Consider the following 21,491-nt stretch of genomic DNA (forward strand, 5'->3'; position numbering starts at 1 on the left):
GCTCGGATGTCGGATGATTTCCGAGTATCCCTGAACGCAGCATTCAGTTCAGCCTCCCGGATCTTCCGGGTAGCGCGGCAACTCCACTGCGCATGCGTCTTCCAACATGGTGGCGCCGGTGCAGCTGTGCCTGTGGGAGCCGTTCCCCGCTCACCTCAATCCGCTGGACCTGCTCTGGAGCTCCGGCTTTCCCTCCGGAGAGCCGGTGTTGACTCTGCTCTTCACTCCGGACACAGGTTCTCTGTCCCGGGGTTCCGCCGTGCTGCTGTGCGCCCACCGGACGGAGGACGAGGCTGCGGGCCCGGAGGAGCCGGGCCCGGTGCGGCTGCGGGTCAGCGGCTTCTTCCTGCGGCACTTCGGGCTCCGCGCCGGGACCGCGGGCACCGTGCGTCTGCTGCCCGCTGTGCCTCTGAGCAAGGTGGTGCTGGGAGCCCGGAGCAGGCAAAGCTGGAGGTTCGCCGCGTCGGAGCCATTCTGCAGCGGCCTGCAGCGGCTCGCTTCGAGCCCGGAGCAGAGAGTCCTGGTCCGGGAGGGAGAGCCGCTACTGCTGCCCCTCGAGCCACCGCTCGGGCAAGACGGCCGGCTTCAGCAGCTGCTCCTGGACCTGGTGGTGGTGCAGTGCTGCCCGGTCCGCCAGGGGATGATCTGCGGGACCACCAGCATAGTGCTCTCGGACTGGGGCGCCGATAGGTCCCAGTGGGAGTCGCAGGCCGGGTCCGCCACAGCTCAAACGAAACTGCTGGTGTCAGATTTTGCACATTTCTCCAGCAGTCTGTCCAGGGGCCTGTCCCTGTTGGAGACTCACCAGCTGTCCGGTTCCGACTGGTCCGGGTTCCTCCAGGCACTGGAGTGTAGGGTGGAGGTCAGGGTGCCCAACGTCTGGCCCACACCAAGGGCCGCTGGGGGCCAGGACCGGGACAGTGCTGTCTTTGTTAGCAAACAGCTGCTCCTCAAACTGGGGCTTTTCAACCACGAGTGGATCTTCTTGTCTCCGCTGAACCTCAATGTGGACAGACCAGAGAGCCTGCAGGCCCAGCGGGCGCCCGGGTCCGCCAGGGGGGTCCTGGAGGACCGGGGAGACCGGCTAGCCAAGGTGGTGGCTCTGGATGTGACACAGAGTCCGGAGCTGAATGACAGCGTTGCATTAATCTCTGCAACTCACTGGTTTAACCTGATGGGAGGAGAAGAACTTCCTGCTGGGACCAGGACCCTGAGGGTCAAGGTGAGTTAGGAGGGGGGCCCAAGGTGAGTTAGGAGGGGGGCCCAAAGTCAGTTAGGAGGGGGGCCCAAAGTCAGTTAGGAGGGGGGCCCAAGGTGAGTTAGGAGGGGGGCCCAAGGTGAGTTAGGAGGGGGGCCCAAGGTGAGTTAGGAGGGGGGCCCAAGGTGAGTTAGGAGGGGGGCCCAAGGTGAGTTAGGAGGGGGGCCCAAGGTGAGTTAGGAGGGGGGCCCAAGGTGAGTTAGGAGGGGGGTCAAGGTGAGTTAGGAGGGGGGTCAAGGTGAGTTAGGAGGGGGGTCAAGGTGAGTTAGGAGGGGGGTCAAGGTGAGTTAGGAGGGGGGTCAAGGTGAGTTAGGAGGGGGGTCAAGGTGAGTTAGGAGGGGGGTCAAGGTGAGGTAGGAGGGGGGTCAAGGTGAGAAGACTTATTAGACTAATTGAACAGGATGAAAGGCCAGAGACATCAAATGAAACATCACAAAGAAAATTGAATGAACTGAAAGCTCCACATGATCTTTCTTTTCTTCTCTTTTCTTCTTTCTTTTCCTCTTTTCTTTCACTTCTCTTCTGTCTTTCTTATATTTTCTTCCTTATTTTCCTCTTTTCCCCTCTTATCTTCTTTGTTTTTCTCTTTTCTTTCTTTTATTTTCTTCTGTTTTATTGTTCTTTCTTTTCTTCTCCTTTCTTTTCAAATGTATTTTATTTTCTTCTATCTATTCTTCTCTTTTCTTCTTTCTTTTTTATTTTCCTCTTTCTTTTATTTTCTTCTTTTTTCTTTTTTTTCTTTCTTATCTTCTTTTTTTCTTCAGTCTTCTTCTTTTTCTTCTTTTCCTTGTTCTTTTCTTTTTTCTTTCTTTTCTTATTTTTTCTTCTTTCTTTTCTTTGTTCTTTTCTTCACTCTTTCTACTTCTTATTCTTCCAGAGACAGACCTTTCGCCCTCTCCGTCCAGACATCCACCTGTCTCACTCTCACAGCCTCTGTCGCTCAGCCACCCCCCCCCGAGCGACGCAGCTTCACCTCCGACCTGTCGCCCCGAGTATCCTGGGATGCCACGCACTGCTGTCTCACCACTTCACCACACCCAGGTAGGAAACACAAGGTATGAGAGACAGATAGGAGACTGTGTGTGTGTGTGTGTGTGTGTGTGTTCAAGTGTTTGTTTTAGTGTGTGTGTGTGTGTTTTAGTTTGTGTGTTCAAGTGTGTTTTTGTGTGTGTGTGTGTGTGTGTGTGTGTGTTAGTGTGAGTTCTAGTGTGCATTTTACTGTGTGTGTTCAAGTGTTTGTTTGTGTGTGGTTTAGTGTGTTTTAGTGTGTGTTTGTTTGTGTGCGGTTTATTGTGTTTTAGTGTGTTTTTTTGTGTGTTTGTTTGTGTGTGTTTTAGTGTGTGCGTTTTAGTGTGTGCGTTTGTGGTTTAGTGTGTGCGTTTTTTAGTGTTTCAGTGTGTGTGCGTCTTAATGTGTGTTTTAGTGTGTTTCAGTATTGTGTGTGTGCGTGTTTCAGTGTGTGTTTTAGTGCGTGTGCGTGTCTTAGTGTGTGTGTTTCTGTGCGTGTCTTAGTGTGTGTGTTTTAGTGCGTGTGCGTGTTTCAGTGTGTGTCTTAGTATGTGTGTTTTAGTGCGTGTGTGTTTCTGTGCGTGTCTTAGTGTGTGTGTGTGTGTGTGTGTGTGTTTCTGTGCGTGTCTTAGTGTGTGTATGTGTGTGTTTCTGTGCGTGTCTTAGTGTGTGTATGTGTGTGTTTCTGTGCGTGTCTTAGTGTGTGTGTGTGTGTGTTTCTGTGCGTGTCTTAGTGTGTGTGTGTTTCAGTGTGTCTGTCTTAGTGTGTGTGTTCAAGTGTGTGCGTTTTAGTGTCTGTCTTAGTGTGTGCGTTTTAGTGTCTGTTTTTAGTGTCTGTTTTTAGCGTGTGCGTTTTATTGTGGGCGTTTTAGTGTGTGTGTTAGTGTGTGTGATAGTGTCTGTTTCAGTTTGCGTCTTAGTATGTGCGTTTTAGTCTGTGTTTCAGTGTGTGGCTTAGTGTGTGTTTTTAGCGTGTGTGTTATGTGTGTGTGTGTGTGTTTTAGCGTGTGTGCGCGTTTTACCGTGTGTTTGCGTTTGAGCATGCCTGTGTGTGCGTGCGTTTGAGCGTGCGTGCGTTTGAGCGTGCGTGCGTGTGTGCGCATTTTCACGTGTTTGAGCGTGTGTGTGCATTTGCGCGTTTGAGTGTGTGTGCGTTTGAGTGTGTGTGCGTTTGAGTGTGTGTGCGTTTGAGTGTGTGTGCGTTTGAGTGTGTGTGTGTGTGTGTGTGTGTGTGTGTGTGTGTGTGTGTGTGTGTGTGTGTTTGAGCGTTTGAACGGACGAGGCAGCAGTCTGTGCAGCTTAAACAGCTGCAGGTTGTTTGTGTGTTTTATTTATAAAGTCAAGACTCGCAAGGCCGAACATAGATTACTGAAATATGAACAGTCCGCCGTCACTGTCTTTCTCGCTGTCTCTTTCTCTCTGACTTTCTCTCTCTCCCGTGCATCTGCAGACGCCGCTGGACCCTCACCCTTGCTCTGCCACAGCTTTAAATGCTTGTTTGCCGCTCAGCAGCAATAAAAAACAAAGCTAACTGTTAGTAATGCTGTCACTAACACTCCCTCAGAGTGAAGGTACTCCCACCTCAGAGTAAAAGCACTCATAGTCCTCTCAAAAATACTCTTGACTGGTTCATACTCTACATCCTGCAGTGTTGAGATCAGTTGACTCCTCAAAGCAGTTCCAGTGTGTTTTGGTTTCAACATCCTGCTCCGCTCCGCTGCTCCTCCCTCAGGCTCGTCCACCGGGGGGACATTGTGTCCGTCCGGCCCCACAACCACCCAGAGCTCCTGGACCCTGGGGTTCCTCAGCGGCTCCTCAGGTACGCCCACTGCTGCATGAGATTCAGTTTAATCCAGTACTGGAAGTACAGTGGGGCAAAAAAGTATTTAGTCAGCCACCAATTGTGCAAGTTCTCCCACTTAAAAAGATGAGAGAGGCCTGTCATTTTCATCATAGGTTCACTTCGACTATGAGAGACAGAATGGGGGGAAAGAATCCAGGAAATCACATTGTAGGATTTTTAATGAATTCATTGGTAAATTCCTCAGTAAAATAAGTATTTGGTCACCTACAAACAAGCAAGATTTCTGGCTTTCACAGACCTGTAACTTTTTCTTTCAGAGGCTCCTCTGTCCTCCACTCGTTACCTGTATTAATGTCACCTGTTTGAACTCGTTATCAGTATAAAAGACACCTGTCCACAACCTCAAACAGTCGCACTCCAAACTCCACTATGGCCAAGACCAAAGAGCTGTCAAAGGACACCAGAAACAAAATTGTAGACCTGCACCAGGCTGGGAAGACTGAATCTGCAATAGGTAAGCAGCTTGTTGTGAAGAAATCAACTGTGGGAGCAATTATTAGAAAATGGAAGACATACAAGACGACTGATAATCTCCTTCAATCTGGGGCTCCACGCAAGATCTCACCCCGTGGGGTCAAAATGATCACAAGAACGGTGAGCAAACATCCCAGAACCACACGGGGGGACCTAGTGAATGACCTGCAGAGAGCTGGGACCAAAGTAACAAAGGCTACCATCAGTAACACCGCCAGGGACTCAAATCCTGCAGTGCCAGACGTGTCCCCCTGCTTAAGCCAGTACATGTCCAGGCCCGTCTGAAGTTTGCTAGAGAGCATTTGGATGATCCAGAAGAGGATTGGGAGGATGTCATATGGTCAGATGAAACCAAAATAGAACTTTTTGGTAAAAACTCAACTTGTCGTGTTTGGAGGAGAAAGAAAGCTGAGTTGCATCCAAAGAACACCATACCTACTGTGAAGCATGGGGGTGGAAACATCATGCTTTGGGGCTGTTTTTCTGCAAAGGGACCAGGACGACTGATCCGTGTAAAGGAAAGAATGAATGGGGCCATGTATCGTGAGATTTTGAGTGAAAACCTCCTTCCAGCAGCAAGGCATTGAAGATGAAACGTGGCTGGGTCTTTCAGCATGACAATGATCCCAAACACACCGCCCGGGCAACGAAGGAGTTGCTTGGTAAGAAGCATTTCAAGGTCCTGGAGTGGCCTAGCCAGTCTCTAGATCTCAACCCCATAGAAAATCTTTGGAGGGAGTTGAAAGTCCGTGTTGCCCAGCGACAGCCCCGAAACATCACTGCTCTAGAGGAGATCTGCATGGAGGAATGGGCCAAAATACCAGCAACAGTGTGTGAAAACCTTGTGAAGACTTACAGAAAACGTTTGACCTCTGTCATTGCAAACAAAGGATATATAACAAAGTATTGAGATGAACTTTTGTTATTGACCAAATACTTATTTTCCACCATCATTTGCAAATCAATTCTTAAAAAATCAGACAATGTGATTTTCTGGATTTTTTTTTCTCATTTTGTCTCTCATAGTTGAGGTGAACCTATGATGAAAATAACAGGCCTCTCTCGTGTTTTTAAGTGGGAGAACTTGCACAATTGGTGGCTGACTAAATACTTTTTTGCCCCACTGTATGTGCTACTACTCAGCGGATACTCACTAGTAATAAGTTAGTAGTTGTGACTCAGCAGGTACTCGCTAGTAGGGAGTAAAAGTTAGTAGTTGTTACTCAGCAGATACTCACTAGTAAGGAGTAAAAGGTAGTAGTTGTTACTCAGCAGATACTCACTAGTAAGGAGTAAAAGGTAGTAGTTGTTACTCAGCAGATACTCACTAGTAAGGAGTAAAAGGTAGTAGTTGTTACTCAGCAGATACTCACTAGTAAGGAGTAACAGTTAGTAGTTGTTACTTAGCAGGTACTCATTTGTAAGGAGTAAAAGTTAGTAGTTGTTACCCAGCAGGTACTCACTAGTAAGGAGTAAAAGTTAGTAGTCGTATCAGTGGTAAAAGGGCCGTTGTCTTCTAGAAGTTTGATGAGGACAATGATTTGTCTAATGTGACAAATGTTTGCTTTCACAATCTGACTGCACATATGACTGTGCACGTAGGTGCACGATGCTCCACTATGAGGTGAGCAGAGTGTGTGGTGATCAGGACGAGGAGGAAGGTTTTTATCTGGCCGACACAGAACACACCTCACTCTACACGGTAAGTTTGGTTTGTTTGTTTGTTTATTTATTTATTTATTTATTGATCATTCTAATGTTCAGAACAGGGCTTTTTATTTCAGGGTTGGCCTAGCCTGACTTGGCCTAGCCTGACTAAACCTAGCCTGACATAGCTTGAGCTAGCCTAGCCTTCTTCCTGGCTGTCTTGTGTTGCTGCAGGGTAGTGCCACCTGCAGCCGGGTGCCATATTGCCGGGGTGGTGGGATAGGAGAGTCACTGTGGGAGGACCTTCCCCCTGCAGGACCTTCTGCTGCCGTGGACCAGATCAGCAGCATCATCCACCCACACCTCCACCACAGGTCAGACTGGTTATCTAGACGTAACTTATCCACCCACACCTCCACCACAGGTCAAACTGGTTATCTAGATGTAACTTATCCACCCACACCTCCACCACACGTCAGACTGGTTATCTAGACGTAACTTATCCACCTACATCTCCACCAAAGGTATGACTGGTTAGCTAGATGTAACCCATCAACTCCCACACCTCCACCACAGGTCAGGCTAGTTATCTAGACGTAACCCACCCGCCCACACCTCCACCACATTCAGGTTGTTGCTACATGGGGTTGTGGTCCCACCTACTAGTGTTATGTCCCTCCTGAAGCAGCTCGGCTCTGGGAAGCTGTAGAATTCTTCTTCATGGAGACGACGGTGTTGGAAAGATCACAGCGGTCCGAGCAGCATGCAGGAGACTCCACCTCCACCTGGTTAAGGTAACCCCCACCTGGTTCAAGTGACCCCCACCTGGTTCAAGTGACCCCCGCCTGGTTCGAGTAACCTCCACCTGGTTAAAGTAACCTCCACCTGGTAAAAGTAACCTTCACCTGGTTAAGGTAGCCCCCCCATGTCCCAGAACAAAATATATTTCAGTAGAACTAGAAGCTTTGATGTAGAAGTACTTGGTAGAGTGTCGGTTAGTGTCTTCCTACTTCCTGCTTGGCTTCAGAGCGGATCCAACCACTCAGAAAGTAGAGAGAGTGAGGAAGCAGCTGCTAGCGGTATATCCATAGCGTTTCAATATTGAAACCGATTTGAATATTCAGAAAAGATATGTATAGGAAAATCTATATTTTTGAACACTAGTCTGCAGACATTTGTTGTTTATCGGCTTCATCAGCGCAGGCCTTGTGTCTCGCAATGTGCAAATATCGGCCCAATTAATCGGCTGACCGATCAATTGGCCAACCATCACTAGTCACGACAAGTCACTAGTCACGACAAGTCGCTTGTCACGACAATAGTGACAATACAAGGGGACAAACAATAGTGTCCCTACAATAGTGACAACTTGTCACCACAAGTCACTTGTCACCACAAGTCACTTGTCAGTAGTCATCACGAGTCATTACAAGTTACTGTAGCGACTAGTAGCGACTAGTAGCGACAAGCAGCGACAAGCAGCGACAAGCAGCGACAAGCAGCGACTAGTAGTGACTTTTAGTGACTAGCAGTATTCCCACCCCTAGTAGTGACTTGGAGTGACAAGTGACTTGGAGTGACTAGCAGTGAGTAGTAGTGACTTACAGTGAATAGAAGTGACTAGTAGTGACTTCGAGTGACAAGTGACTTGGAGTGACTAGCAGTGAGTAGTAGTGTCTTACAGTGAATAGAAGTGACTAGTTGAGACTAGTAGTGACTAGTAGTGAGAAGAAGTGATGAGCAGTGAGTAGAAGTGATGAGCAGTGAGTAGAAGTGACTAGCAGTGACTAGCAGTGACTAGCAGTGACTAGCAGTGACTGGTAGTGACTGGTAGTGACTAGCAGTGACTAGCAGTGACTAGCAGTGACTGGTAGTGACTGGTAGTGACTAGCAGTGAGTGGAAGTGACTATTCGTGACGAGCAGTGAGTGGAAGTGACTATTCGTGACGAGCAGTGAGTAGAAGTGACTATTCGTGACTAGCAGTGAGTTGAAGTGGCTAGTAGTGACTAGCAGTGAGTTGAAGTGACCTGTAAATGAATAACCGCCAGTAGGCTTAGGCAAATTTACGATGAAATCCTCAACATTGCTAACAGTCAGTCAGTCAGTAAGTTGGTGACGTAAGCTGCAACATCTATTCTGTATTGCAGTATTGGTCGTCATGGTGACACTGTACTCCTATCTGCCACCAGGTGGACTGTGTCAGTGTGTGTGCAGAAACAGCCGCAGCCTGTGAAGTAAAAGTCAAAGCAGCGTTCCTATTGGCGGAAGGATGTCAGCCCTGTGTTCTGCTGCTTAGGAACCTGCAGTACCTGGTTCCACCTGCAGGGGGTGGTGAGGAGGACAGCAGGGTCCAGGCTGCACTCTGCCAGCTGCTCAGCAGCACCGACTGCAGGTTAGTCACACAACCATTTTAATTAAATTATTTAAGATTTTCACTGTGGAAGGTCAGATCCTTACCTGTCTGTTCCCAGAGTTGTTGTCGTGGCGACAGTCCGAAAGCCTCTAGAGCTCTCTGCCGCCGTCATGGCAGCGTTCGTCCATCAGGTGGCGTTAGAGAGTCCAAGTGCTCAGGAGAGGAAGAAGCTTCTGTCCAGTCTGACTGCAGGTCTGCCTCTTGGGGGTGACGTCAGTGTAGACCGCCTTGTCAAGCTCACTGCCGTGAGTTACACCTGCAAAACAGTACAACCGCTAACCAGTACAATCAGAACAACTGCTAACCAGTACAACCGCTGACCAGTACAATCAGTACAACCGCTAACCAGTACAACCGCATTGAGTACAACCGCTAACCAGTACAACCACTAACCACTACAACTGTTAACCATTTCAACCAGTATAGCCACTAACCAGTACAACCACTAACCATTTCAACCAGTGCAACCACTAACCAGTACAACCATTAACTAGTAGAACCGGGTTCGGACAAAACAACCGATCAAGGTTGTTAAGTCTGAACAGGTCGTTCCTGCGTGACCCGAGCCAAGCCTGTGGCACACCACGCCTTGTATGGTGCACCATGCCCCATGTCACGCCCCATATCACACACCATGCTCCATGTCACAGCCCGTGTCACGCCCCGTGTAACGCCCTGTGTCACGGCCCACGACGCGCACCACGCCCCGTGTCGCGCACCACGCCCCGTGTCACGCCCCGTGTCACTCACCACGCCCCGTGTCACGGCCCGTGTCACGCACCACGGCCCATGTCACTCACCACGCCCCGTGTCACGGCCCGTGTCACGCACCACGGCCCATGTCACGCACCACGCCCCGTGTCACGCCCCATGTCACGCACCACGGCCCGTGTAACGGCGTGTGTCATGCACCACGCTGCGCCCTGTGTGAAAGTTCCTTGAGTCGTTCAAGCTGTCGTTCAGTAACAGCCAATAAGAGCGCATGAGAAAACCAGGAGGCGGAATCATCTGTGTATGGAATGCATGTCAAGAAATATTAAAATAAAGCAACATTAAGTATAGCACTATTTATGATTCATTATATTATTATTATTATTTATGTTCCCTAAATTCAGGGTTGTCCTTTTTTTTTTTTTTTTTTCTGACACAAAACAAATGCATTCCACCACCTCCAACCCAGACCAGTAAACCGACCCCCAGTCTGACCCCCAGTCTGACCCCCAGTCTGACCCCCAGTCTGACCCCTAGTCTGACCCCCAGTCTGACCAGTTGGGGGGGGTGTGTGTGCGCAGGGCCTGGCTCTGGCCGACCTGAAGGCTCTCCTCGCTGACGTCGGAAGGAGCGCCCACGTGAGGCTCCTGCACAGCTGGTAACACACACACACACTCATAATGTGCTGTCTCACTTCCTGTGTGGTGTATCACTTCCTGACTTCTTGTTCAGCCTGAACCGGCAGCAGGAGGCAGAGCTTTGTGCCAGCGGAGTGACGATCCAGTGGCAGGATGTTGCCATGGCGATGGACAGACTGCAAGATGCTAAAGCTAACGCTCTGGGAGCCCCCAAGGTAACTCATCACCATGGTAACAGCATGTGATCAGGGCGGGGCCAGAGGGGAGGATGTATCACCATGGTAACCACCACATTGAAGGCTTTGTACACACATTAAGGTGTGTGTGTGTGTGTGTGTGTGTGTGTGTGTGTGTGTGTGTGTGTGTGTGTGTGTGTGTGTGTGTGTGTGTGTGTGTGTGTGTGTGTGTGTGTGTGTGTGTGTGTGTGTGTGTGTGTGTGTGTGTAGATTCCCAGTGTGCGCTGGCAGGAAGTGGGCGGGCTTCAGGAAGTGAAGCAGCAGATCCTTGACACGGTGCAGCTCCCCCTGCAGGTACCAGACCTGTTGGATCTGGGACTCAGACGGACCGGGCTGTTGCTCTATGGGCCGCCGGGCACCGGGAAGACGCTGCTCGCAAAAGCTGTGGCCACGGAATGTTCCATGACCTTCATGAGGTAGAACAGAAAGTACCGTGACCTTCATGAGGTAGAACAGAAAGTACCTTGACCTTCCCCAGGTAGAACAGGAAGTACAGTGTCCTTCCTCAGGTAGAACAGGAAGTACCGTGACCTTCCACAGGAAGAACAGGAAGTACCATAACTTTCCTCGGGTAGAACAGTAAGTATCGTGACCTTCCTCAAGGTCAGTGCCCTCTGACATCACTTCCTGTTTACATGGAACCTACTTCCCCTCTGACATCACTTGAGAAGCGAGACCAATGGTGGGACAGAAACAGGAAGTGGGACGGAAACAAAGTGAGACAGGAACAGGAAGTGACTGTACATTGTCTTTCAGTGTTAAAGGCCCAGAACTGATCAACATGTACGTTGGGCAAAGCGAAGAAAACATCCGACAAGGTATCACAGTAATTATATACTGATATTTTTACAAATATGTTACTAATATTTGTATATTAGTATTTTTACGCTGTTATTTATAAACTTTCATTTACATGGGTGTAACCACAAGGGGGTGCTGTGAAGATTTTTCAAATTCTACTTCTCAAAAAATAAATAATGGCATCTCTGGTGTTGCAAGATCCAAACTGCGAAGCTTCTTTAACTGATCTAATTGATCCATCATTCTGAGTCAGAACGACATGTTAAGATGGAAGGTTCGACTGTCTTCTGAGAGTCGTTCCTGGCGAGTCACTCTGTAGAAAGAGTCCTTCAGTTTAGACAAGAAGAGAGAGAGGACCAGTGTCCCATTGTTTAATATTCCTATTTAATATTTCCCATTGTTTAATATTCCCATTTAATATTTCCCATTATTTAATATTCCCATTTAATATTTCCCATTGTTTAATATTCATACTTAATGTTTACCATTAGTTAATATTCATATTTAATTTTTACCATTGTTTAATATTCATATTTAATATATCCCAGTGTTTTATATTCTATTAAGCCATTTTTTAATATTCATATTTATTATTAATTAGTTATTATCATATTATTGTTCCAATTATTATTCCAAATATTTCCCATTGTTTATTATTCCGATTTAATATTTCCCATTATTTAATATTCCTATTTAATATCTTCCAGTGTTCTCCAGGGCCCGTGCTGCCGCACCCTGTGTCGTGTTCTTCGACGAGTTGGACTCTCTGGCTCCCAGCAGGGGGCGCTCTGGAGACTCTGCCGGGGTCATGGACAGGTGGGGCACGTAGAGGGGTGGTGATAATTTGGGTGGTGTTTATAATGGGGTGGTGTTTATACCAGGGTGGTCTTAATTTGGCTGGGGTTAATTCGGGTGGTGTTTGTTACAGGGTGGTGTCTCAGCTGGTGGCGGAGCTGGACGCTCTACATTCCAGTTCAGTTTTCGTTGTTGGAGCAACGAACCGGCCCGACCTTCTGGACCAGGCCCTGCTCCGCCCTGGAAGGTTGGTACTACCACTATACTACCCAGGGCTGCTTGGCGCCGCCCCTTGTGGTCGCCTGTGTGAACGCTCTGTGTCGATTACGCACATTTTTGTATTTTTTTTCTTTTACATCACCATGTCCGTCAAAAACTCATCGGCAGTGATCTCCTACGGGCGAGATGCACTCGTGTATATAAAAAAATAATCTGAAAGAACAAATTTAGGACATTTTATCCACTAATCCAGAGTTGCCGGTGGAGACACATGCCATTACATTTACATTACATTTAGTCATTTATCAGACGCTTTTATCCAAAGCGACTTACAATTGTCCAAACACCGACGGACGCAGCCATCAGGAGCAATTAGGGGTTAAGTGTCTTGCTCAAGGACACTACAGCATGCAAGCAGGAGGAGCCTGGGATCGAACCAGCAACCTTTAGATCACTAGACCACCAGCTCTACCGCCTGAGCTACCATCCCCGGTGCCAACATGCCAACACAATCAACAAAGAAAATAGCAAATGGATGCAGTCACGGTTCCACGGGAGCGCAGACGGAGGAAGGACAGCGGTAAGCAAGGCGGCATTCGGATCAGAATGAGGGCGCAACCTTAACGTCCTCCTCTGCCCAGCATCCTCCTTGCCAATGTCCAGTCCCTGGAGAACAAGATGGATGAGCTTCGAGCGAGGATTACATTCCAACAGGATATGAGGAACTGTTGCATCCTCTTCCTGACGGAGACATGGCTGAACCCGCAGGTGCCGGACCACGCCATACGTCCAGCCGAGGCCTTCTCTGTGTTCCGCGCCGACAGATCAGGGGAGTCAGGGAAATCCAAGGGTGGAGGCGTCTGCCTCATGATAAACAACAGCTGGTGTAACCCCACCAACATCAAGACCCTCTCCAGCTCCTCCTCGCCAAACCTGGAACAGCTGACCATCTCATGCTGTCCATTCTACCTTCCCCAGGAATTCAGCACGGTCATCGTCACAGCCCTTTATATTCCACCGCAAGCGGACGCTGACACAGCACTATCAGACCTGTAGGATGTGTTGTGTGGACTTCAGAACAAACATCCCGACGCAGCTGTGGTGGTGGCTGGGGACTTTAACAAGGCGAACCTTAAATAAGTTCTGCCTTATTTCCACTAACACATCACATGTGCCACCAAGGGAGATGAATTTCGGACCACTGCTTCACACTGTACAAGAACAGACACAAGACCGTCTCGCTCCCTGCTTTCAGGATGTCGGATCACGTCGCCATCTTGTCACTTCCTGTTTACAAGCCGTGCATCGTGCGTGGAATGGTAGTGACGTGGGACGTAAAGCGGTGGTTGGACCAATCAGAGGCCTTGCTTCAGGGTGCTCTGATTGACGTCGACTGGGACATGATCCAATCAAGTTCCAGTGACATCAGCGAGTTTATGGAAGAAGCTACGAGCTTCATAGCCATGTTAGCGGACAGGGTCGTTCAAACGGTGAAAGGCTGGCTATTTCCTAACCAAAAACCGTGGGTCGATAAATCCGTCCATGGAACTCTGAATGCTGGCATAGGTGCTTACGACGGTCTTGTATCCGGAAATATGGACAATACAAATCTGCGTCATACAAACAGTGGGGGGCGGTGAAGGACACTTAACAGACGTACAAGGACACAGTGGAGGTACAAAAGGAGCAACGGGACACCAGACACTTGTGGCAGGGGCTGCAGACTATTACCAACTACAAGAGCAGCTCCTCCTCAGCCAAGAGTGTGGACGCCTCCCTTGCCAGTGACCTGAACTAATTTTATGCGCGGTTTAAGTCTGGCAACAGCACTGCTAGCTCGCCGGCTAATTGGAGTTACACCGCTGGGGAGGAGTGCACACTCTGTGTCTGAGCATGACGTCAGATGGGCTCTAATGCGTGTGAACACCAGGAAAGCTGCGGGCCCAGGAGGCCTATCTGGGCGGGTACTGAAGACCTGTGCTAGCCAGCCCAGTGTGCATCATGAAATGCTTCGAGAGGCTGATTAAGGATTACATCTGCACCTCCCTTTGCCAGACCATTGACCCGCTGCAGTTCGCATACCGGTAAAACAGATCGGTGAACAACACAATCTCCCAGCTACTGCACATCACGCCGGAAAAGGGGCTTTGTGAGATTTCTGTTCATCGACTAAAGTTCAGCTTTCAATACCATAGTCCCCACTATACTGGCTGTCAAGCTGCTGGAGCTAGGACTCAGCACTCCGCTGTGTGCCTGGATCCTGGACTTCCTCCCAGCCCGGCCCCAGGTGGTTAGGGTGGGGAAGAACATGTCCAGCTCCCTCACTCTGAACACAGGATCCCCCCAGGACTGCAGCCTCAGCCCCCTACTGTACTCCCTGTTCACACATGACAGACACTGTACAAACACCATCAAGTTTGCTGACGACACCGTCGTGGTGGTGGGCCTGATCACCAACGACGATGAGAAGGTCTACCGCGAGGAGGTGCCGGACCTGTCACCCTGGTGCCAGGACAACAGCCTCCTCCTGAACGTCAGCAAAGCTAAGGAGCTGATTGTAGACTTTAGGAGGGGATTACAACCGAGGACGCACACGCCCCTGGTGATTAATGGGACTTCTGTGGCCAGGGTGAGCAGCTTCAAGTACCTGGGAGTCCACATCACAGAGGACTTAACATGGACTTTACAAACAGACCCTCTGGTGAGAAAGGCGAGGCAGCGTCTTTACCACCTCAGGCAGCTGAGGAAACTCAGGGTCTCGGTGAGGATCCTCAAGTCCTTCTACTGTGGAGCGGTGGAGAGCATCCTGACAGGCAACATCACTGCCTGGTTTGGGAACTGTACTGCTCAGGACAGGCGGGCCCTGCAGAGGGTGGTGCCTTCAGCCCAACGTACCACTGGAACCACCCTCCCCTCCCTGCAGGACTTATACACCAGGAGGTGTAGTAGGAGAGCTGCAGCATCATGAAGGATCCTCACTACCCCAACAACGGACTATTCCAGCTGCTGCGGTGGAGCAAAATCCTCCACAGCCACACAGCGAGAACAGAGAACTGTCAACACTGAACTTACCAAGGGTCCTAACAAAAAGTACTGAGTCACTCACACTACCTTACTGTACTGTATTTAGCATACTGTACTGCATCCTGTATCACTACTGTATGTTGCAGACTGTATCACTGTACTGGGTTATAGCATACTGTATTGCATTCTATACTGTTTCTGTATTGCCGTGCTGTACTGGTAGAGCTGGTCGTCTAGTAATCTAAAGGTTGCTGGTTTGATCCAAGGCTCCTCCTGCTAGCATGTGTAGTGTCCTTGAGCAAGACACTTAACCCCTAATCGCTCCTGATGGCTGCGTCCGTCAGTGTTTGAATAATTGTAAGTCTCTTTTGATAAAAGCGTCTGCCTAATGTAATGTCTGTATATACATGTCTATTCTTTTTATTTCTATTTTGTATTCCTGTTCAGTATATTACATTTTTACTCTTATTTTATTCTATTTATAAACTGAATTACATTTTAGGAATCAGTTAGTTCAGTTACTTTACTTAGTTAATTAATAGTTAGTTAGTTAATACTATTCACCAGCTGCCACTTGTGTCGTTTGGGTTGTTTGGTGTGTACAATGTACTACATCTAGTGTGTACTTGTACTACATGTTGTGTGTACTAGTACTAGGTACTACATCTAGTATGTACTGGTACTACATGTAGTGTGTACTAGTACTATATTTAGTGTGTACTAGGTACTATATGTAGTGTGTACTGGTACTAGGTACAACATGTAGTGTGTACTGGTGCTAGGTACTACATGTAGTGTTTACTGGTACTACATCTAGTGTGTAGTACTACATGTAGTGTGTACTGGTACGACATGTAGTGTGTACCCTCCTCAGGTTGGACAAGCTGCTCTACGTTGGACTGAACTCGGACCGAGTGTCACAGCTGCAGGTTCTGAACGCAGTAGCCTCAAAGTGAGTACAACCACTTAGTACTGCTCGTAATAGTACTAGTAAGTATTTTACAGTCCATTTATTCTATTTAAACACATGTACAAACTCATCATCAGGTCTCTTGCTCGGTGACGGGGGCGACACCATGCGTAAAGCCAATCAGTTTCACCAATCTTCTCCATTTGGGTCGGTCCAGTGCTAGGGACTCGGCTTCAACAAGCAACAGGTCCATTTGGTGTAGGTCCCTAGTAACGGCATCAATCCATCGGGTGCAGGGGGCACCGCGGGGCGTTTCCAGCCGGCAGCTTTAGGTTGGAAGTGGAGAATAGCGTGAGTAGGGTGATCCGAGGGGAGCCTTTTGACATGGCCATACCAGCGATGCGCTGTGCTGCCAGGTGGAACGCAGGGGGCTGTTGGGTGCGTTCCCGCAGCATGATGTTGGAAACCCTATCTTGCCATTTTATCCCCTCTATTGAGCGCAGTGCTCTGGTGTCAAAGCCATCGATTCTGGCAGCCAGGGTCTTGTTGAGAGGCCAGGTTTCTGCTCCGTAGAGGAGGATGGAGAGGACTGAGGTGTTATAAATCCTTAGTTTGGTCGCTCTTGATATGGAGTGGTGTCTCCACAGCGGCTTCCAAAGTGTTTTCATGGCACTGGCTGCCAGGGCACATCTCCGGTTTATTTCTGGTGAAATGCTGCCCTCGTTGGTGATGATGGACGCGACGTAGGTGAAGGAGGTCACAAACTCAACCTCCTCTCCACTGATCTGCAGCGGAGGGGGGGCGGAACCTCCAATGTGCATTAATTTTGTTTTGGGCCAGCTGACCTTCAGACCCAGTTTGTTGGCTTCCTCTTGGTAGGTTTCCAAGGCTTCTTTTAGCTGGTCAAGAGTGGAGCAGAATAGTGTGGTGTCGTCCGTGTATTCCAGATCTGAGAGGGTGTAACTGCCTAGTTTAACCCCAGGAATACGTGGACATATCCGTTCCATCACGTGGTCGATGATGCAGTTAAAAAGGTCTGGTGCAGCTACGCATCCCTGCCTCACTCCGCTGTTGATTGGGAACCAGGTAGTTTGTGCCATTGACACGCACACAGCTTTCAGCATCGCTGTAGAGCTTTTGGAAGAGAGAGGTAATCTTTCTTGGAGCTCCAAGGATGGTGAGGATCTTCCAGAGGGAGGAGTGGTCCACGGTGTCCAAAGCTGCCTTAAGATCAAGAAAGGCAATGTAGAGGTGTCTGTTTTGGCGGAACTCGTGTACCTTCTCAATGATGAGGCGGAGGGCAGAGATCTGGTCCGTTGTGGAGCGGTTTGGCATGAAGCCCGCCTGTTGGGGGCGTCTTTCGCTTCTAATGGCCGGAAGGGCCCGGGTGAGAAGTATGCGGGTGAAGATCTTGCCTGGGATAGACAGGAGTGTGATGCCTCTGTGGTTGGTGCAGACCATTTTATCACCCTTATGTTTCCAGAAGGGGAGGATGATACCCCTGGTCCAGTCTTCCGTTATCCAGACATGATTGATGATTTCGGTGAGCCAGTCGATGGTGTTGTCACCGCCCAATTTCATAATTTCAGCTGTGATGTTACAGATACCAGGGGCTCTGTTATTTCTCAGTTTGGTCAGAGCTTGCATGACCTCTACTTTTGTGACGGGGTCTATGCTGCAGTTGTCATTTGCGCTGGCATTTTTAGATGAAATGGTGAGAGTGGGGTCGGTTTGGGGTGCGGGGTGATGCAGAAGGTCACTGAAGTGCTCCTTCCAGCAGCTGATGCATTCATCCTTGGAGTTCAATATGATACCCTGTGCGTCCTTTACCTAGATTGCCTTATGTTGGGGGCCTGATTTCACTCGCCTCAGGGTTCGATACACTTGGGAGAAGTTGTTATTTTCGGCGGCAGACTACAGGCATTCTGCTTCTCCTTGCCGGAATCTCTCCCTGTCTTCTTGTATCGCGGTGTTGCGTATGCGATTTAGGCAACAGTATTCAGTCATGTCGCCCCTAAGACGTGCTGCTCTACGGAGCTCTATGATTTCTGGCGTTGTTGGTGTTATCCAGGGGCTCCTAGGTGTATGGTGAGGGTGTCGGATGGAGTCAGCAGCTGCCTGGTTAATTGTGGACACGAAAAGGTTCCAGTTGGTGAGTTCTTCTTTGGCCAGGGCATTATACCAGTTGGGGATGGAGCGGGTAAACACTGAGGTGATGGTTGGGTCCTGGAGATGAGAGGATCTCAGTCGAGGTGGTGCCCGTGATGATGGAACAGCTTTTAACTTTAGTCTCAACTGGGCAACCAATAATCGGTGGTCCGTGTTGCCTAGCTGGGCTCCACGATACACATGGCAGTTGGTAACACTGGATTTCCAGCGACTGGAGATGATGATGTGATCTAAGGCCTTGCGGGTTTTTCCATCATTGCTATACCATGTCCATTTGTGTATGTTCTTCCTGGGGAACCACGTGTCTACAATAGATAGGGCCCCAGCACAGCATAGATGCTGGAGGCGGTCACCGTTGTTGTTGGTGATGGGATCTGGAGATTCTGGGCCAATGATGTTTTTGGTCTGCGAGTCCTGAGAAGCAGAGGAGACGGTGGCGTTGAAGTCTGCTAGCACAATAGTGATGTCATTAGGGGGTATCTGCTGGATGACCAGATGTAGTCGATCAAAGAAAGCGCTCTTTGCCTGGTCGTCTGCGACCTCTGTTGGTGCATAGGCAACAATGACTGTTAACCTGCCGTGTTGGTGGTGGAAACGGGCGGTTAGCAGCCGTTCGCTGACTGCGGTCCATCCTATAAGGGATTTCCTAACATGGCATAGCATTGCTAGGGCGACACCATTTAGCCCTCTGTTATAATTTGAGCCGCTCCAGATGTAACTGTGGAAGAGCCAGTTCACGAGACAGAAGAGTAGCGTATCCTGTGCGTCGAAGTGTTTGCACATTCCATGTGGCAACACGGAAGGGATGTCGGAGATTGATTGTTCGTGAGTCAGGGGCGTGCAAGGGTCGATACCAAGGGTCAGTCCGGCTATTTCTGATAGTTTTCGTAACAAGGAGAGGTTCTCTGGAGTAGGTTGTTAGCCCACTGCCAGATAGCCGGATAGTAAGTAGAGGTACCACTGTATTGGCAAGATCAAGCGAGAAAGTGGCCAAGTTGGCAATACTGGTCGACGTATATTTTTACTCTTTATATATTTATATCTACATTTATTGAAATATTTATATATTTTATATATTCATTTTTCCTCACCACGAGATGCCACTTAATTCTGCATTGCACCTTTAAATGAGCACGCTCAGTGTTCAGGACACGGGCTACAACTCACAACCCATGACTACTTCTTCTGCTGAGTACTACTACTTAGTTAGTCTGCTTAGTACAACTACAAAGTTACTCTGCTCAGTACCACTACTTAGTTACTCTGCTTAGTACAACTACTTAGTTACTTTGAGGGTTGATACCGCCCTCTGGTTCCAGGTTCTGTCTTGGTCCAGGTGTTAGTCTGGAGACGGTGGTGGACCGCTGCCCCCTGCACGTCAGTGGAGCAGACCTCTACTCACTCTGCTCTGGAGCCATGATGGCCGCCGTCAAGAGGAGAGTTCAGCTCATCACAGAGGGTAAATATACGTCCCTCCATCTGTCCACTCACCTGTCCATCCATCATCAAGGTCTTGAAGGAGAAGGTTTCTGATTGGCCACCTGGCGTCTGATTGGCCGCCTGGTTTCTGATTGGCCGCCTGGTTTCTGTCCCCAGGTCTGGAGACAGAGACTTCTCCTCTCGTTCTTTCTTCTGATGACTTCCTCTTTGCTGTGGAGATGCTGCATCCGTCCGTCCCTCAGAGCGACGCCCTCCGCTTCAGCATGGCATCCCATAATGCACCTGGATGAGGACTTGTCAATCTGTCCCATAATGCACCTGGATGAGAATCTGTCAATGTGGTTGAATTTAAAGTTAAATCATGAATGTTGTTCAGCTTGAATGATTTATATAATAATAATAATTTATAATGAAATCTAATGTCATAGAATTGAACAGTTTCACTTAGATTTAATCTCCTTTCATTTTAAACGTTATTTTTATTTTTGGGCATTTAATAAAAGCCAAAGTTGGATTTGCGAATCCATTTCTTTGAAGAGTAAAAAAAGATTCAGGATTATTTGTTTTATTTTTCATATTTTTGGAGTAACATGATATCCAAAAACCCTTAAAGTAGCGTAATCTTAAATTGCTATGAAGAAAATATTCAAAACCCCAAAGATAAGATTGAGTCAGTTTATGTGAAACTTTATTGAAAAGCTTTTAGAGACGTTACAAAGTTCATACATAACAGAGTTTTATTTAAACAAGTAATTTGAAGGTTTTTAGTTTAAAATCAGTTTGTTTGGACAAGACGTCACAGGAAGTAGAATCTGATGGAAACTAGGGGTCTCAAACCACGGCCTGCGGTGTGGCTCCGCAAATTGATTTTTAAAAATTGCATAATTTCACTTAAAGTTTCAGGAAACAAAACAGAATCAAATGAAATATTTTGGTTCATGTAGTTTTCAGAAATAAGTTTGTTTCCTGTGAGAGGACGACCTGGCCGGTGGCTCCAGGCCCCTGGTTCCAGGCTCCATGCTCCAGAATCCTGGTTCCCGGTTCAGGTCCCTTGTTCCAGGCTCCAGCCCCTTGTTCCAGGCTCCAGCCCCCTGGATCCTGGTTCCAGGCTCCAGGTATTTGGTTTGAGACCCCTGATCTGAGAGCTTTTCTGGAAACATGACGATCTGTTCACTGCTGAAGAGGCTTTTTTTGATGCAGGAGTTCAATGTCCTCCATTTTGGAAAATAAATCATAAGAAAAAAAACAAAAACTTTTAAATTTCCACTTAAGGTCATAAGTTCACCCAGCGTTTCTTGTTTTGTCTTCGTCTTTTCCTCTGAACATGAACACTTGTTTTCGTTTGGGACCTGGAGGTTCTGGTTCTGATGCGACAAGAAGCTTCACTTGAATCCACTAAAAGAACCTGAAGATTCATGTTTGTTTAAAACTGCTTTTATCATATGTGATATGTCAAATATGTTATACATATAATATATATATTATACATAGTTATTATATATGATATATATTTATCTAATATGATATATATATATATATATATATATATATATACTTATCATATATTGAAGTGACACGCGTTGAAATGATGTTTTAGAAAATAAATCAAACATTTAATCAACATCAGCTGCTGAGACTCTGGACCTTCTCTGGTCCAGAACTTCAGGCCTCCAGGTTGCTGCACAAATCCAAGATGGCCGCCGTGCTCTTCTTGCTGTCCATGTGGGACACGAAGACTCAGGGCAAGTGGAAGGTTCTGCTACAGGTTCTGGAACAGAAAGATAGTTTGGTGTTGTATTGAAAGAACCTTGGTTCACTCGAAACTGGATTTCACCACAAACCAATTTGTTTGAAACACGCCCAGATCTTCATCTGAGAAACAT

General features: G+C 48.1%; 1 protein-coding gene across 1 annotated transcript; it reads left to right on the forward strand.

Annotated features, from left to right (window-relative positions):
- Positions 1–106: 106 nt before the first annotated feature.
- Positions 107–20,691, forward strand: pex6 (peroxisomal biogenesis factor 6; the record flags this gene model as incomplete). Its single annotated transcript, XM_079999602.1, has 17 exons — positions 107–1,222; positions 2,136–2,299; positions 3,999–4,085; positions 6,207–6,306; positions 6,486–6,625; positions 6,937–7,045; positions 8,442–8,644; positions 8,724–8,910; positions 9,958–10,034; positions 10,109–10,229; positions 10,461–10,666; positions 11,007–11,068; positions 11,759–11,867; positions 11,980–12,093; positions 15,964–16,041; positions 19,488–19,627; positions 19,765–20,691. The coding sequence occupies 17 exons, from the start codon at positions 107–109 to the stop codon at positions 19,896–19,898; spliced, it is 3,147 nt and encodes a 1,048-aa protein (XP_079855728.1). The 3' UTR covers positions 19,899–20,691.
- Between the last annotated feature and the right edge of the window lie 800 nt (positions 20,692–21,491).

The sequence above is a fragment of the Zeus faber genome (assembly GCF_960531495.2).
Source record: "Zeus faber genome assembly, chromosome: 4".
Lineage (NCBI taxonomy): Eukaryota > Metazoa > Chordata > Actinopteri > Zeiformes > Zeidae > Zeus > Zeus faber.